Genomic DNA, 17,208 nt, shown 5'->3' on the forward strand with positions numbered 1-17,208 from the left:
GCTGTTTTATCAGTATAACCCAATGTCAAAATATTCATTTGTTAGGCATCAATTGGTCATGGTTTATCTTTAAACATTCTTTTTCTTTCCTTTTTTATTTGTTTCTAATTCCAAGAAAGCAAACAGTTTATTAAAATAAACAGAAAAAACCTACGTTTATGAAGTAAGTAAAAAGGGAATGTAAAAAAGAAAAAAAAAGAAAAAAAAAAGAAAGAATTGAAAAACAGCAAAGTATATGCACAATAGCTTGATTACAATTTAATGGGTGAAGAAAACCCTTAAAACTTTAAACTGTGATTGTAATGACCAAACTATAAAGATACAACATCTCACCACAGGGAGTCCATTATAAGGAGACCCACCCACTCCAAACAAACAAAACAAAAATCTCCACAAGAAAAAAACTACCCTGAAACACAACAAAATACTTTCCCTGAAAACAAACCCAATCTGCAATACAAATGCTACACAAAAAGAAACATTTGTGAAATAAAGTGACAGGTTTGAACTGGGGTAATTGAAGTCAGTAATTGTGGTTCATTCAGCCTTTTTTTTTCAACAGTAAACTAATTGAGGCTGAATGCAGAAGCATGCCTTCACAGGGGGCAGCATATTACCATAATTGCAAGTGAAGCTTTGTACACGGGTGGCAGGTATATCATGCTGTAATTAAACTTCGCACATGTCTTTTCTTTTCAAAGTGTCACTTCCTCAAAACAGTGGGACAACAATGGGTGGACACTTTTTGTGTCTGTCTCAATGCAATGGTCCAGTGCAGGAACATAATGACCCTGTTGACACGTCCCCCGAGTCTCAAAGGATGACTTCATTATGCTCGGTGCAAAGTGGAAGCAAACATTTTAGCACACCAATCTGAATATTGCAGCTTTTTAAACAACTCTCCTGATGTGTTATTATTATCATTTGTTCTTAAACTGTTTTCACATTCACAATAACCACATCATTAATTTTGAAACTGTTTTATTTTTTATATGATGTAACATTTAAATTTGCAGATAAGTATTTTAAAATTATTATTTTTATTTTCATTTACCCTTCCCCCCCCCACCCCCCAAAAAAACCCCCAGCAAAAAAAACAAAAACAAACTCCAATGCACCAAATATACATATTTTCTTAACTATTCAATGTAATATTATGCTTAAAAAGAAATGAAAAAAAAAGAAGAAAAAACAACTTGGTGATAATTAGCACATTATTATTTAAATAGAAAATAAAAAAGAACTTGGTGATAATTAGCACATTATTATTTAAATAGAAAAAAAAATTAAAAAAAAAATCACCCATTCATACTCTCCCCACCACTTAACATTTCATGTGTTTGTGTTATTTTATTGAGAATATACAGAGGATACTCCCCTCGTGTCTTGTGATATCATAATTTATCAGGGGGGTATTCTTTTTATCATCCATTATCATTCTTTTCATTTGTGACAGTTGTAAACAATGTCAGTAATGTGGGTTGATTACAGCCGTAGACTCATTAACTAGCAGAATGGCAGTGGCATGACGTCATTAATGGTAGGTTTTGTGCTGAAACAAACACAGTGACGTAACAAACCATTGTTTTGTGATTAAAATTTGACCAATCAAGATTATAAGAAGCGATATCTCCTGCGAAGATATCGCAAATTATAGTGCCAGCGATATCTCCTACAAAAGCTTTTAATGGATGATAAAAATAAATAATAATAAAGTTTGACTATAATAAATAAACTCAAATTATGCACACTGACTTTATATTTAATATTTTCACCATTTAAAAAATCTATTTTTTATTCTATTAAATTTTTGTTTTCATAATACATAAAAACAAAGTCCTAGGCTATAATAAACTGAAATTATTTGACAAAATCTTTTTTTCCCCCCTATTATAGATTTTCAATTTTAATATATAAAAACAAACTAATGATACTGGACCAAGTCAAGATGATAAATATTAAATAAATGTAAATTATGCAAACTGATGTATCAATTCACTCTTTTAATCAATTCACTTGTTTAATGACAAGTACAGTATATAATTAAAATCATGCATAACTGACTAAGATAATTTATAAGAAATACATGCTCATGCATATACATATACACATACATTGCCAGTAACATGCATATAAAAATTAACATGCATTTTAGCAACTGCACATGCAAAGCAATATTGATTTACATGCTTCACTAACAAACCAAACTTAGAAATCATGGGACTAACAACACAAGGGGTTCCCCAGAAAAAAAGTAGTCCAGTTTATTTATTTTGTTTGGGTTTGTTTTGTTTTTTAATTTTTTTTCTTCAAAAAAACACTCTTTTAAGTCATACATATATTTTCAGAAAATAACATTAGCTGTTATATATGGATAACTTAGCCCTATAAGTTTTCCAATTTTGGGGGTTGATTTTGTTATTAATTTATTGCAATCTTTGAGTATATACACCAACCCCATCATCAAAACACCCAACACCTGTTTGTTTATTTAACCTAAGCTTATAAATACTTATGTTATTATTAATAAGCATTGTCTTTGCAATTTAAGATTTAAAAGAAATTTATACCTGCAGTATCTTAATGCCTAAAAAACAAACAAGACTACAAATCATACTAAAATATCCCCAATATCTTTATCAAACACAAAGTATTCTATGATTTAATATATGAAAATTCACAATACGAAAAATATTATCTGACAAATTGATTGAATACATATAGTTTATTCACAAATGTAACTGAAACATTTGTGAGAAGAAATATGGTAATTAACAATAACAAAACATTAAAACGAGAATATGATAACTTGATGTTTAATATTAGTAACACAGAAATACAGAACTGGCTTAATATTCATGTAATCTTACCAAGGATGCTGAGTGCTTGAGGGAGGCACCGCCTGACCCACCCAATATGAGCGGTAAAGCTATCTCGCTTCTTCGTCTAGTCTAGAAAAAGCAAGTTCATTGAAAGACATGGGCTCACAACACGGGATACTTTCTCATCTGACTACATGGTAGTTGAACACTACGATGGAGACAGCCACAACACACATTGTTTGAGAAATTAATTTCTTTTCTTTTACTACTAAAATATAGGGAACACTCTAAAAAAGACATCTACTGAATCCTAGAATACACATCAAAAATAAGCTGTAAAAAGAAGCTAAAAATAAAATCACCTAATATAAAAATGAACCGGCATACATTCTGTTACTTCCTACACCCTATGTACACAGCCCTAGAAATTTGCGATGACTATCAGCAGTTTACAGCAAAACGATGTTGCAAAATTGATCTGCAATGGTATTTTTTATCATTATCAGGTGTTTACTGTGTTATTATCTCCACTAAATTTCTGTTGTAAGATGATCCAAATTTTAAGGGCTGTGTACTAGAGATTCATACCCTTAAAAACCCATGCAACTAAAATAATTTTATTATTTCTGCTAACTATACCAATACCCACAAATTGTATCATTGATATACTATACAAAACAATTCAGGGAACATCTAATAAGTACAACAGGTGTACATTTTATCACTTTTAATCATTTGATAAATCAGGCACGGTGGAGCAGGGGGGCTGGGCTCTCCAATAATTCGGAATAAAATATATTACTGGTAGTAAATAGTAAATCTTAAGACAGAGATTAATTTTATTTGTAGAATGCAAAAAATTGCATTTAGTTTTCAAACTTTTACGGGGGTGTATACCCCTAAACTCCCTAGAAACTGCTCTGTGCTCTCAATCTCAGTCAGCACCCACCCACCACCAATGTCTAAAATAATGAATTACTTGAGGTGGTCGTCAATAATGCATGATTCACCTTCATAAAAGACAGTTGGTTATAGCATCACTATCAATTTTGGACTGTTTTTCACTGTGAAAGTAATTAAAATGTTTAGCCAAATGTCAAAGCTTTTGGCATTTAAGAGGTTGATACACAAACCTAATTGGTAAGAATGAAAATTGCTACAAATATTTACTGTATGCTGTAAAATGACTGGCGTTCCCTATATTATCTTGTATAGCACAATGAGCAGCTAACAACAGTAAGGACTAAAGGGTGGGACCATTGCTGTGATGCTGGTACACTAGGGCGAGACACTTGAACTACTGGGCAATGTACCTGGTCTCTCAGTAGGGGGCTGGGAGACCTACTGCGCTGGAGACACTTGAATAGGAAGAGAAAACAAAACCCAGCATTTGATTATTGTCACACTGGCACATTATAGACACATAGTGGGCAAAAAATATGTTTTCAAAAATGGACTCAATTATTTGTGCCACAAGGCAAAGCAAGTGATAGTTTAGAAACCAGTTTAAAGCAGGACAATACAAGAACAATGTCAAATATATGTGGCAATGTAAGCAATGGAATATACTGTCCAAGAGGTGACTCCACGAGGCAGGTGGCTAGTTAATATTTAGTATATAAGATTAAGCATCAAACTATAAGTGCAGAGAGCAAATAGCCATTTCTGAGTTATCAAACAATATAGATTCAATAAATTACCTAACTACCGGTGTTCATAACCTTTTGTAAAATACATAATCTATTGATAAAAAATATTTTTCACATAAACTTGGAACTTCAATAAGATTGCACTTTTGATTATTTCACAAAATATCAACTGGAAATACATATTTTAGCTTAAAGTTTCAAGGGGAGGGGGTCTGACGGAAAAGGTAATATAGTGGGTAAAGTAAACTGTTACAATTATTGTTTTACTGTATGTAATAATTTTACACGTATATAATAATTAACTAAAATAAAAGGTTTTCATTCTGACACATGAATAACTCTGGTCAAGAATGGCAGTCTGTGCTAGAGTTAATGTAAGTACAACTTTATTTCCATAACCATGACCATGACAATACAAATACAGCACATGATTAAATGAATGCAATGATAGCAATGATTTAAAAAAACAGAAAACCTACACCCCCCAAAAAAAACCCACACGGAAAAAAAAACATGAAAGAGAGTGTCTTTTATAAGCATACTTGTTCTTCAGATAGACTACATGTTTGTGTTGACATTTTACTACAGAAGCATATTTACTGCTCCACAATAAGATCGCATATCACTATATTTCTTTGATCCATAAAAAGAAGAGTTCTGTCCACTATTTGCAAGTTCTTAAAAGTTAAAATATAATTTTTAGGTATTCCCTTTCCTTACTATACTTAAGAGTGCCTAGTCTTCAACCTACCCACCCCATCACCAACTCTGAATAAAACTGGTTTAATATAACTAATAATAAACTACTCAATCACAAATAGCCATACCTTTAGAAACTTTTAAAATGCTTAAAATAATTTTTCATTTTGATGCCAAGTGTATGCAAAACAAAGCTGCCTAATTAGATGCCAAAAACCCATGGCAATTAACCAAAAGCAAGTTTTGTTATTCAAACAAATTACCAAGGATCTGTCATGTCGAATCTGCAGAAGAAACATATCCTGTAAATACCAGATATTACCTAAATATGCACCAACCCTATCAGTTTGAGACTAGCCACACTTTCAAAGTTTAGATGATGAAAAAGAAAGATAAAATATTTACAATGTCAGTGATAGATATTTGAAATATATTAATGAGGTGAAAGAACAATAAACAACCACAACATATACACAAGCACAAATAAACGTGGATATTTAAAGGTGCAAGAACCGTTAAATATATCTATATTTATATTTTGTGTAAATATACTAAGAGAATGAAAACTATAAATGAAATATATATTACACCACACTAGCTTTTGTCACAAAAGCATTCAGTGAAGATGCTTCACAGAACATTAAGCCGATTACTTTAGAAGTAATGTTTTTAGATCAACTAAATATTATACTTACACAGATACATTTTCACAAGGCTATGGTAAAAGTCACATAAATAATTCACGAATTTTTATAGTTTGGTATATTTTACATTAGACTGGCATTAGCATGGTGAAATAAATGCCAAACTGGAACGAGTAACAAAAGAACTATGTCTATGTTTCTACTCATTAATGTTCCAAAATGTGACATCAAGAAGTATAGTTTTACATTATTGTTATTACATTGTATTTTTATGAAGTTAAATACATGTCTATGTTATACCTGGAAACACATACAAATCGCGATTCTTAAATCAGGTTTAAGGGGTTGGATTTCATAAGAATCAGTGGAAAATGTTTGACATGACTGGCTTTACTGTGGAGGAAAAGTGTGTGTTCAGCCAAAGATTAGAGATTCATTAGATAAAAAAAGTGGCTGCTGCTAATTATATTGCTATTATTAATTAATGATTATCACTCCTCAAAAATTAGGAATGTGTCACATAAACTCCTCCCTGACATTTTTATTTCAGCTAAAAATCTACAGTTGCTGAGTCAATGTCTTTAATTTGCTATAAGTCTATAGTTACTGAGTTACAGAACATACATCACTGGTAAAGAAGTCCAGTGACAATGATTTAAGAAAATTGTTTGCCTCAGAATAACACATGTTGATTTTTTTATTTGAAAATGTATAATCCATAAATGGATATATGATTTTGACTATGAAACAAAACTGAGTATAAAACCTACCTTCTGTGGAAAATTCATTGGACACACAGACATAGATCGTTTTGAACCTGCAAGGAATCATTAACAAACCAAATAATTTCCAAAAGGGTAGGTTCAGAAACAGACCCCCTCCCCCACCCCCAAAGATAAACAGATATGTAGTATGAAGCCGATAATCACTGTATATACAGAATAAGAAGACTAAAACGAAATTATATACCAGATATTTGTTATTTACTGTAAAATACATAGTAAACATATAAACACATCATAAGCAATAAAGCATATATAAACAGCATTTTAAAGCCAATATATTTATTGATACAACAGTTGTAAACAATTCTACTCATATAACTAACAGTTGCATAACATATGAAAAGTTCATTTCCAAAATGCGGTTCATTCATTTACATCACACAAAGCACATATTAAAGATTCTATTAGATGAGCATAGATTGTGTTTTCATAGACACTCTATCGTCTTATTGCTGAATTGAACAAACATAGGTATATCTTCTTTGTTAACTTCAAAATTTGGAAATTGGTGGATATTATGTTTTGGAAATAAATTCTTCACATATTTAAGGATTGTCTATTTCTTTTACGTTCATCAGGGTATGAACAAAAAAAATCATCTGCGCGGATTTTTTTTTTTGGTTCATACCCAGATGATTTAAAAGATATAACAAACAATACTTATAATTAAATATGAAACATGCTTACTAATAATAACAACATTAGAAGTTCATATTTTATTTTGATATATTTATTGGGGTTAAAATAATAATGCTCAGTAAAACAAATTAGCAATATAAAATGATATTATCAGGTATGACGTTCCCTGACAACATAATGTTTACATTCATCGAGAAATGAACAAACTTTCATTGCTACGGCTGGACCAATGGGATGGCCTTATATTGTAATCAATGTAATGGAAATTTAATTATCAAACATTGAACAGCAGAGATAGCTATCTGATATAATGTTAGCTGTGTATGACATTACCTAATTCTGATAAACTGGACATTCCAAAGGGTTTTTCTAGTTGCTTTCTGAAAGTAACAAATTAAGAGATGATTCACACTTTCTGAAATGCATAGAAAACATTAAAAAGCATACCCATACATAACTTTTAAAATATTTCATCACTGACTATACAGTTTAATAACAAATATATATATCAATGATTTTAATGCAAACATTTTATTTCCTTTTCAAATTTAATGATGTTGCAAGGTCAATTATTCTGCTTAAAATAACAAGCACAAGACGTTTAAAGCAAGAGATGGTATCTAAAATTCATTAGTCCTAAGGTCGACAACAGTCAACTCTTCGGCCCCTTGTTTTGGCTTCGTACACAATAAATATAACATTTCTCACCGTAATTTCACTTGAAATCCATATTTCATAAATGGTACAATTTTTTAATTACCGTATATCTTCGCCTATAAGTCGAATTTTTTTCACCCAAAAATTATTTTATAACTTGGGGGGTCGACTTATAAGAGGGTAAAAAAATTTCACCAAAAAATATTTGTTTTGGGGATTATTTTACAAGTTTTATTGTTGAAGTATGCCATGTATTTATACTCAAATATGTTAATTTGACACATTTATTTTTTATAACCTATTTTTTTTGGCATTAGAACGGTTTTGGTTATGCGAAAAGGCGTACGATCTCACTCACATGCCAAGACAACAGTCCACTTAGTTAAATTAACAGTCATAACTAATAGTAAAAATGTAAACAATACTAACTACCTGTTGCCTGAGTTTATTTTGAAATCTGGTCACTGGCATTAATGGTTGTTCAAACAATGTTTTGGCGGTGATTAACTTCATGAATATTACTAAGCTTTCCCTTAAAATAGATTGATCTCTGCAGTTCACTTATCTAGAGCAATAGGGACACACATCATTTGGTACAAAAACCAGTGTACTTTCCAGAGTTATCCTCCTTACATGTATTAATATGGCGGCAAAACGTGATACTTTCAGTTTTATCGTAGTGATCTGTTGTCAGTGTTTATAAATAAAGTTGTTGTCTGTGCACAAAACCATCTGTACAGTACTATACAGTAACAGTCAAACAGCTTTCACTCTCTTCTAAGGGAATATTTCGTTTTGATGCTATGTAATAATGATAGTTTGATTGGAATAGTCTGATCATATTGCGATGTACAAAACGTGAAAACCGAAGTTTGTAAAATAATTTTCTTGTGTTCAAATATTATTGTTCTCATGTGCTGAAAATAAGAAATATTTCAATATTTATAAGTAGTTTTTCATGGGTCGACTTATAAACGGGTCACTAAAAAAATACGTTTTCAGGGCTTGAAATTAGGGACTCGACTTATAGCCGAGATCGACTTACAGGCGAAGATATACGGTACAAGATTTTCTTCAAACACATTCAAGCGCATTAGTAATGTTCAAACAAAAAATTGTCAGTAACAATTTTACGGAAACGTCATGTACCCAGTTTATTGTTATTGTAAGATGAAAACTGGCATCATTGGAATTCAAAATTAGCTGGGTTATTACAATGCTTCACCACATTAAAATAAAAACTGGTCAACTAACCTTGATCCCTGCCAAAATTCTATAACAGACAACGCTGTTTACAATTTGATATATTTTTATTTTTTATAATTTTTGACAAAATATTAAGTTTAAGTTTAAAAAGATGAAAGAAGTAAAAAGTACCTTGTGTCAGATATATCACATACAAAAATTACTGTTGGATATATTATATCTATTGTGTACGAAGTCAGAACAAAGGTGTGAAGAGTGACTGTTGTCAACCTTAATGGTGTTAACAGTTAACGTACCATAACAAAACAACTGCAACAATGATATTCTGTATCCAGATTGCCTGAATAAGTAAAATATACATGTAAAGACAAAGTAGCAAATCTACAAGCTGACCTCGCCTCTTCCAGCTCCAAGCGATCTTTTTCCTGAGATCTCTTGACATTCTCCACATGAACAACCATCACTTCCATTGCCCGGCTCATCCTCATCTCCTACAAACACAACACGATGTACAGTGCCAGGGATTAATAAGAAATAATTCAATTTCTTTTACATTTATTTGTTTAATGTCATCCCATTGGTCCAGCTGTAGGACCACAAGTTTGTTCATATTTTGAGGAACATAAAAATGATGTTGTCAAGTAATGATATCAGGTGACGTCACTTTATATTGTTGCGTTGTCTTATTAAGCAGTATCTTTAAGACCCCCCCCTCCCTAAAATACTACTAATAATTATTAAAAATACACTGTATTAGAAAGTATGTTTGAAATTTAATTATAAGGATTTTAAGTTTTATTTCTTTTATGTTCATCTATTATGAAAAAAATAATCATTGTCAAACTTATATTTAAATGGCATCGACGATTCACACAATATGTGGATGTTTTTTGTTCCTACCCTGATGAACGTAAAAGAAATAACTGACAATCCTTAACTGAAAACTGATTACCAGTAGTTAAACTGCCAGTGTGATGATCCACTATGAAATACCATAATGACTGTCAACTGTAATTATTTCTACAGTTTAAACAATTAAAATATATGTAAAATCTGTTTGAGTTTAAGTTTGTTTTTACATGTACATACAGAAAACAAATAACAAACTTTTAACGTAAAATCTGTGAAATTAATAGTCAGGATTTCTGGCGCCATACCCAAATTTATTTTTGCAGATTTGTTTTTTTTAAGTTAACTTTTTGACAAAATTAATTACTCTTATCATTACTGTATGATTTTATTAACCCTAACCCTAACATAACCCATTTTCTTTCTTTTAGTTAATGATGCACTCAACACATTTTATTTACGGTTATATGGCATCAGACATATGGTTAAGGACCACACAGATACTGAGAGAGGAAACCTGCTGTCGCCCCACTTCATGGACTACTCTTTTCTTTTATATGCAACATTCCATAGCCAGGGTAGTACATACCATGGAGTAAGTAATAGATACATTTATTGGAATATATATAGAGGTTATTACCAGAGTGTTTTTCGGTATTGTCAATATCGTATATTAGGAATAAAAATTGTATTATGTGAGTCCCTGGCGAGTATAATACATTATTTTTATTCCTAATATACGATATTGACGATACCGAAATACACGAGGGTAATAATGTCTTTATCATATAAGCTCAAGCTTTATAAGTGTTTTTGTAAACTGTACACGCAACTTTAATTCCAGTCTGCCATTACTAGATATTCAAATGACGTAAGAATATGTGGTGCGGTGTATTTTTGAATGAAAATGACGTCAAACTCGAATGACATCATTTTGGATGTCCTTACATCAAAGTTATGCCTAACGTCTTTTGTTTTTTGAACGCTGGACAGCTTTCAGTGTCAAATTGCCATTGAAATGTTTTTATTTGATGACTATGAATGCATACGTCAATCATGGAGTGTCACCCAAGTACGTTTGCTTAAATGTCAATAAACCTAGTGCCGAGACCTCAACTAATTGACATCTAATTTGCAAAGCTATTAAATTCTTAAAGTATGTGATCTGAAAAATATCACATACTTTGATTGCACTGAAAATGTAAGATATTATATGATAAATATATATATAAAAAAAAAAAGCAGCTTTTCTCATCAGTTTAAAAAGGTACACACCCAGTCCACATCATCAAAAGGTTAAATAAAAAATTAAAAACAATATCCCCTCCCCTGTATCAGTTAAAAAAAAGAGGAAGAAGATCCCCCCCACCCTCCCTCTGTACGAGTCTTTCAGAAAGCAGTGTGATGAAAGACCCTATGATACTGTGTCCGATTAGTTACCTGCTGGACCGCTCCGAACACCTCGGCCCTGCTAGAGACTCGGGCTGCGGTCTGCTCCAACACGTCAATGTGGTTCTGAATCTTTGTCACGATCTCGTGCACGTGCACGTCAGATATCAGCTGGTTCAGCTTCTGACAACAACAAGGTAAGGGATTACTGGTCGTTCTGTTACAGTCTAACATATTCCTCAATGCAATGAAATCTCCCACCCCCTCCACCACCAACATTAGACCCCTTGATCACAATGTAAGATGTCACATAACTCTTCTCAATGTTAACTCACCGATTTTCTTTTCTTAATACTTATTTTCTATTTATCATACTGAGTAAATTGTAAAAAAAGGAAAAAAGAAACAAAATACAACAATGCTAAAGTCTTTGTTTAGTATCCAAAGTTACTCCTTTTAATATTTGCAACTTGAAATGTATTCCATTTCCTGCTCATGAAACTTCACGTACAAGTTAACCTGGAAATGTGGGAGAGAGGACAAAGACCCCAGATCACAACTTCTGCCTTAATGAATTCCCAAAATAGAGTAGTCTTTATTCATAAACTTTTGGATGTCATTAAACGTTAATTTATTCCACAACTCTAGTTGTCGGACCAAAAATGTAAACAATTGTTCGAATGTAGAAAGAGTCTGTTGTGATTTTTGTCTCTCTTTCATGCAAAAATGTATAATGTTATGATGCAAATAACTACTAAAGACTGAGTTAGAATGGCAGTAACTAGTTTTTGTTATGACTGATCCATGGCTTCCAAATATACAATACAACATGTGCACAAAACCTTCACATTTGTATGGACATAAAACAATCAATGAACAGAAGGTATCAAAATAAGTCTCATATATTAAAATAGTGAAATAACTACCATAGAACTGGAATACAAATAAAACACAAAGTTAGTTAACTACAAGTCAGTCCCATAAATCAGAGAGAAAAACATCGCAAATCTATCACATATGATGTGAATGAAATAATTAAGTAAACAAAATATTTTTGAATCTTAACATTAAATGAACAATATAAGAAATTTAATTCTATATACCCAAGGCAAATTCCTTTTCTTTTTACTTAAACATAAAAATTATAAATATTACTGGGTCATACAATAAGATATCAAACAAATCTGAAATCTCAACAAAATTCATTGATAACTTGTTTCTAGATAAACATTTTACCAGTCTCAAGACTGATGTTTGCATAATTGATCTATTTGTAAACTTTACATCCAGGTAGATCTATCAGATTACAGTAAAGAGATTTCATGTACGGTTTGGGAGATTCATATTTTGGTTAGTCAGGTTTGTAAAACAAGAGGAGAAACTGCTTGATGTGATATGCACCGACAGTTAAACCAACGTAGCATCTGACTTACTTCGACAACATTCCTCAAGCCTAGTAACTCCTGATCTATGTTTCTTTCAGCAATATCTCGAGATCTCTCTTGTATGTCTTTCCTCTGTTCCAACGTTAACTTGTCAGTCTTGAAAGCCAGCGAAAGACTGAGAAACTTGGCCTGTTTGCAGAAAAACATAGTGTGTAAACACTGCAACTCAAAATAACAGGATAAAAAGCGAGAGAAGTCAATCTGACTATTGATGTATGCCAATCATTATGTCGAGATGCTATTTTTTTGGTCCTCATATAACCTTTGCTATGTAAATGTAGCCATCAAAAGGTTACCAATCTAATAATCAGTAGAAATACATGTAGCTTTTATTAATGAAATTTCATGTTTCATTGCATGTACAGGTATATATAAGTGAAAATGTCTCTAGGCAATTCTGGGCTTGAAAAAGATACATTCAGTTAATATTATGAAAGAAAAAAAAGCAAACAAAACCCCCAGAAACAACTCAACAACAAGCCTAGATAACATTTTCTGTACTGGTTTCTATCTGTCTTGAACTGTATACTTCTAGATTAGTTTCATCTAAAGATATTAATCAAGCTGAACCATAAAAAACAAGTGCCCTTTATTGGATCCCCCCCCCCCCCCCCCCCCCCCCCAACAGGGATGTCAATAATAAGTGTCAATTTTTCACAGAATATTTTTAAATGTTTGCTGGTAATGTCAAGGAACCAATGCTTCCCAACTGAATATTGATATTTTTACTACACATTTGTACACGTTGACAACTCTATTATATACTTTCTAAAACTTGTTCCTGATTGATTGTATACAGTAACTGTCAACATTTAACTTAAAGTTTGTTTTATTTAACAACACCACTAGAGCACATTGATTAATTAATCATCAGCCATTGGATGTCAAACATTTGCTAATTCCAACTTGTAGTCATCAGAGGAAACCTGCCACATTTTTGCTAATGCAGCAAGGGATCTTTTACATGCACTTTCCACACAGATAGGCCTTTAACCAGTTGTGATGCACTGGTTGAAATGAGAAAAACCCAATCAATTAAATGGATCCACTGAGGTGGTTCGATCCTGCGATGCATGCACCTCAAGCAAGCACTCAACTGACTGAGCTAAATCCCACCATCCAGCCCCCAATAACAACCAACCAAAAAAGAAAAAAAGAAAAAAGAAAAAAAAGAAAGAAAACAAACAACAAAAACCCGAGGAGCAATAAAGAAAACAACCTGTGTCTTTCTTGGACTTTAGTAGCAGCCTGATTGTCACAGATTGTAGTAGGTGGTAACAGTCAGATACAATTTAGTAATACTCATTAGGGTTTTATTACGTTTTTTAGTTGTTTTTTAATTAGTTTTGTACAAACACACCTACTTCCACATTTATTTTTGCTATGTTAAAGTAGCCTTTTTTATTTGTTAGACATATGTGGGACAGACAGATGGATGGATGGGGAGACAGACAGAAAGAATGATGGAAGGACAGAGATAAAAGCCAGTCCCCTCCGGTTGTACTGGTAGGGTACTGATAATGCAGAAAGTACTGATATTATTTCAGTTTTAAATCTGTTATTTCATAAGATATTCAGACCTTGTGCCACTTCCTACATGAAGTGCCGACCAACTTTATTAGGCAGGTGGAATGTATAGCCAGCCTGGTCGACACTTTAAGTGGGCAATGTCATGCGTGGGCAATCGCCCACCTTAAAACACATGGTTTGAGATTAATAACCAAGATAACTGAAGATTGATTGTATTTACTCATTCCCTCCAAGAAATGTCAATTGGAGAAAAAACAATGTTTCAAACAATTATAGCTTCATGTATACACATTGCTTTATTTAAACTATATCACGGGATTTAATCCAATTTCAGACGACCACCGCAATTTATGTGGTTATTTCAAATTTCCCCAATTTTGGAACTCATCAATAGTGTTTAAGTGAATGAAAACGTCTCAACCAACATATTCTTTGACAGACCATGATGTCACAGAAATAATGCGAAAAGAGCTAACCATGTATGCTAGGAAAGAAAACAGCTACTTCTATAAGCAGCATGCATTGTCACCATTTTGATCTTAGTTAGATTAAGAAAGTAAATCAATTATTTGTAATTACAAAAATATATCAACTATGATTCATTCAAAGTGTGCAGTGGTCCAAAACCTTATTTTCTAATTTTTGAAAACACACACACACACACACGCACACACACACACAGACACACACACACACACACAGAGACATGCACGCACACACACACACACATATGCACGCACGCACACACACACACACACACACACACACACACGCACGCATGCACGCACACACACACACACACACACAGACATACACACTCAAATAAGAAATGTATTTACCTCAATTTCTTGTTCAGAAAGATCATCACATCTGTAATGATAAAAACACTTGTGAAAATAAGTTTGTGTTGAAAAGTAAGCCAAGAAACAACCTGGTAATGGCCAGTAATTAGTTCCTCATACACTACATCAACCCAAACAGTTTATTTTATGGTGTCTCACTAATAACAATTACCATTTATTAATAAATGTCATATGCTTTTGAAAAAATACCCCACCAACACAAACCAAATTTACAAAAGTCTAATAGAAAATGAAGTCTGTATAAACCAATCCATGTAAATCTGAAAAATATTTCTAGTAAAAACAGAAATAGAAGAAGTAACCATTTAACAACACTCCAGCTATTAGATGAATAACAAATGTACAGGAATCAGACCATGATTTAAACAATGCAACATTAATCGGTTTGTCTTGTGCATTTGTATTACAACCAAAATAATGAGAAGTGGGGGCGGTGTAGGGCTGGGTAAATCAATACAGTTGAGATAGTGCTGAATATTTAATAACACAACAACTTACCCTTCAGAATTTTTTAAAGCTTGAAGGACCAACCTGCGAAATACATTCATATTGCAAAACTGCAAATGCCTGCAATGGTAGCCCAACAATAATGCTGATTGCTGGCTTGTGTAATGGTGTATTGATTAAAACCATGCCGAGAACAGTCTGACATACAGTTTCCTCCAATCCATTTCTGGATCGTATCTTGAACACTATCACAGACAGTGAAAGACTATCAGACTTGAAGTAATTGCAAGCAGACCAATTAATACCTCAGAGAGGCTCAGACAACAATTTCCCTCGAAGTCGTTAAATAATTATGATTGCACGGTTAAAGATTCATTATAATGAAAAAGAAAGAAAGAGAGAACATTTATGCAGTACATCTGATTCAGTAAACCAGTAATAATAGCTGGACAGTTTACAATGCTTTCAGTAAATTTAACAGCTATATATTAAAGACTCAAAAACCAAAAGACACACAAAATAGACTTGTCTTGTTTTGTCTTGTACTATTGTAGTTTTCTTCAGTTTCTGGGACCATGTGCATGGACAGACATAGCCTAATATCAAGACTAGACCATATGTACTGATTAGCTGTGTCAGACTAATGACACCACTAGGAGTGCATCAATATGTTGCAATTACTAAATCTAATATAAAGAGTACATCAACTTGTGTCAACTATGCAGGGATTTCCCTGTTTTCACCACCCTTCACTTGTACCATACTAGTCCTTTCCATCTACCACTGCTGTCATTCAAAATGGACACCACCCATGTGGCCTCAGACCACAATTAATTTCGCTATATGTTTCTATATAGCCTTAGTGGCTATAACATTTTTATTAATATCAGCAGGCCCGTGAAGTTTTGTATGTACCTTTGCCTGCATGGGGGACACATACCCTGAAAAGGACAACCCCTGTTGTCCAGCTCTTTCTCCCAGCATATTGGTTTAAACAGACACACCCTCTAAACCAGGCCGGAGTACACCCATTTTACACAAAAAGCACTACTTTTGCATGGGCCGGAATTACCACAAACAAGTCTTCAATGTCAACAAGTTACACATGTTTACAAACTACATGCTATCCCCTGTCACTTCAGTCAAACAGTTGCCACTTCATAGCTGTCTGCCATGAAATAATCACAGTCAAACAGCAGACTACTTGCGCGGTGAAACTTCCGGATTTTGGACAACCAAATGGGAAGATAACTGTAATCTGAGGCCTATCAGTCCATTTTTTCCCCTAAAAACTGGCCCACACTAATGCATTCCAATGATATACATATTAAAGCAATGCTCGGTAAGTATCGGTATGTCACCTTTAAACTGAGAGTATACAGAGGCTGTGTTAAAACACCTACCACAGTGCCTTGCCATGGCCAATTTTAGCAATGGAAACTTGAGGGACACCAACTTCAAAATGTAATAACTTTATCAAATTTTGGAATTTCTTCATACAATGAGCAGCTATTTTTTCTTCTACATATGTTCTATCTGCACAGTGTTGTCTTGGAAAGATTTTGAAATATTTATAGGAAAAAA

General features: G+C 32.9%; 1 protein-coding gene across 8 annotated transcripts in view; it reads right to left on the reverse strand.

Annotated features, from left to right (window-relative positions):
- The window catches only part of LOC121372468, a 169,332-nt gene that overhangs the window by 20,490 nt on the left and 131,634 nt on the right, over positions 1-17,208 (reverse strand). For 7 of the 8 annotated variants that reach the window (XM_041498787.1, XM_041498791.1, XM_041498788.1 and 4 more), the window contains 7 exons: positions 15,154-15,184; positions 12,773-12,913; positions 11,391-11,522; positions 9,495-9,592; positions 7,572-7,618; positions 6,585-6,631; positions 2,871-2,951 (listed from right to left, as the gene is read on the reverse strand). In XM_041498787.1, the coding sequence (XP_041354721.1) occupies positions 2,871-2,951; positions 6,585-6,631; positions 7,572-7,618; positions 9,495-9,592; positions 11,391-11,522; positions 12,773-12,913; positions 15,154-15,184 (577 nt within the window). Of the gene's footprint in view, positions 1-2,570; positions 2,588-2,870; positions 2,952-6,584; positions 6,632-7,571; positions 7,619-9,494; positions 9,593-11,390; positions 11,523-12,772; positions 12,914-15,153; positions 15,185-17,208 lie in introns of all 8 variants that reach the window. The other variant, XM_041498792.1, reaches the window with a different exon arrangement.

Source organism: Gigantopelta aegis, chromosome 4 (assembly GCF_016097555.1).
Source record: "Gigantopelta aegis isolate Gae_Host chromosome 4, Gae_host_genome, whole genome shotgun sequence".
In the NCBI taxonomy this organism is placed as follows: domain Eukaryota; kingdom Metazoa; phylum Mollusca; class Gastropoda; order Neomphalida; family Peltospiridae; genus Gigantopelta; species Gigantopelta aegis.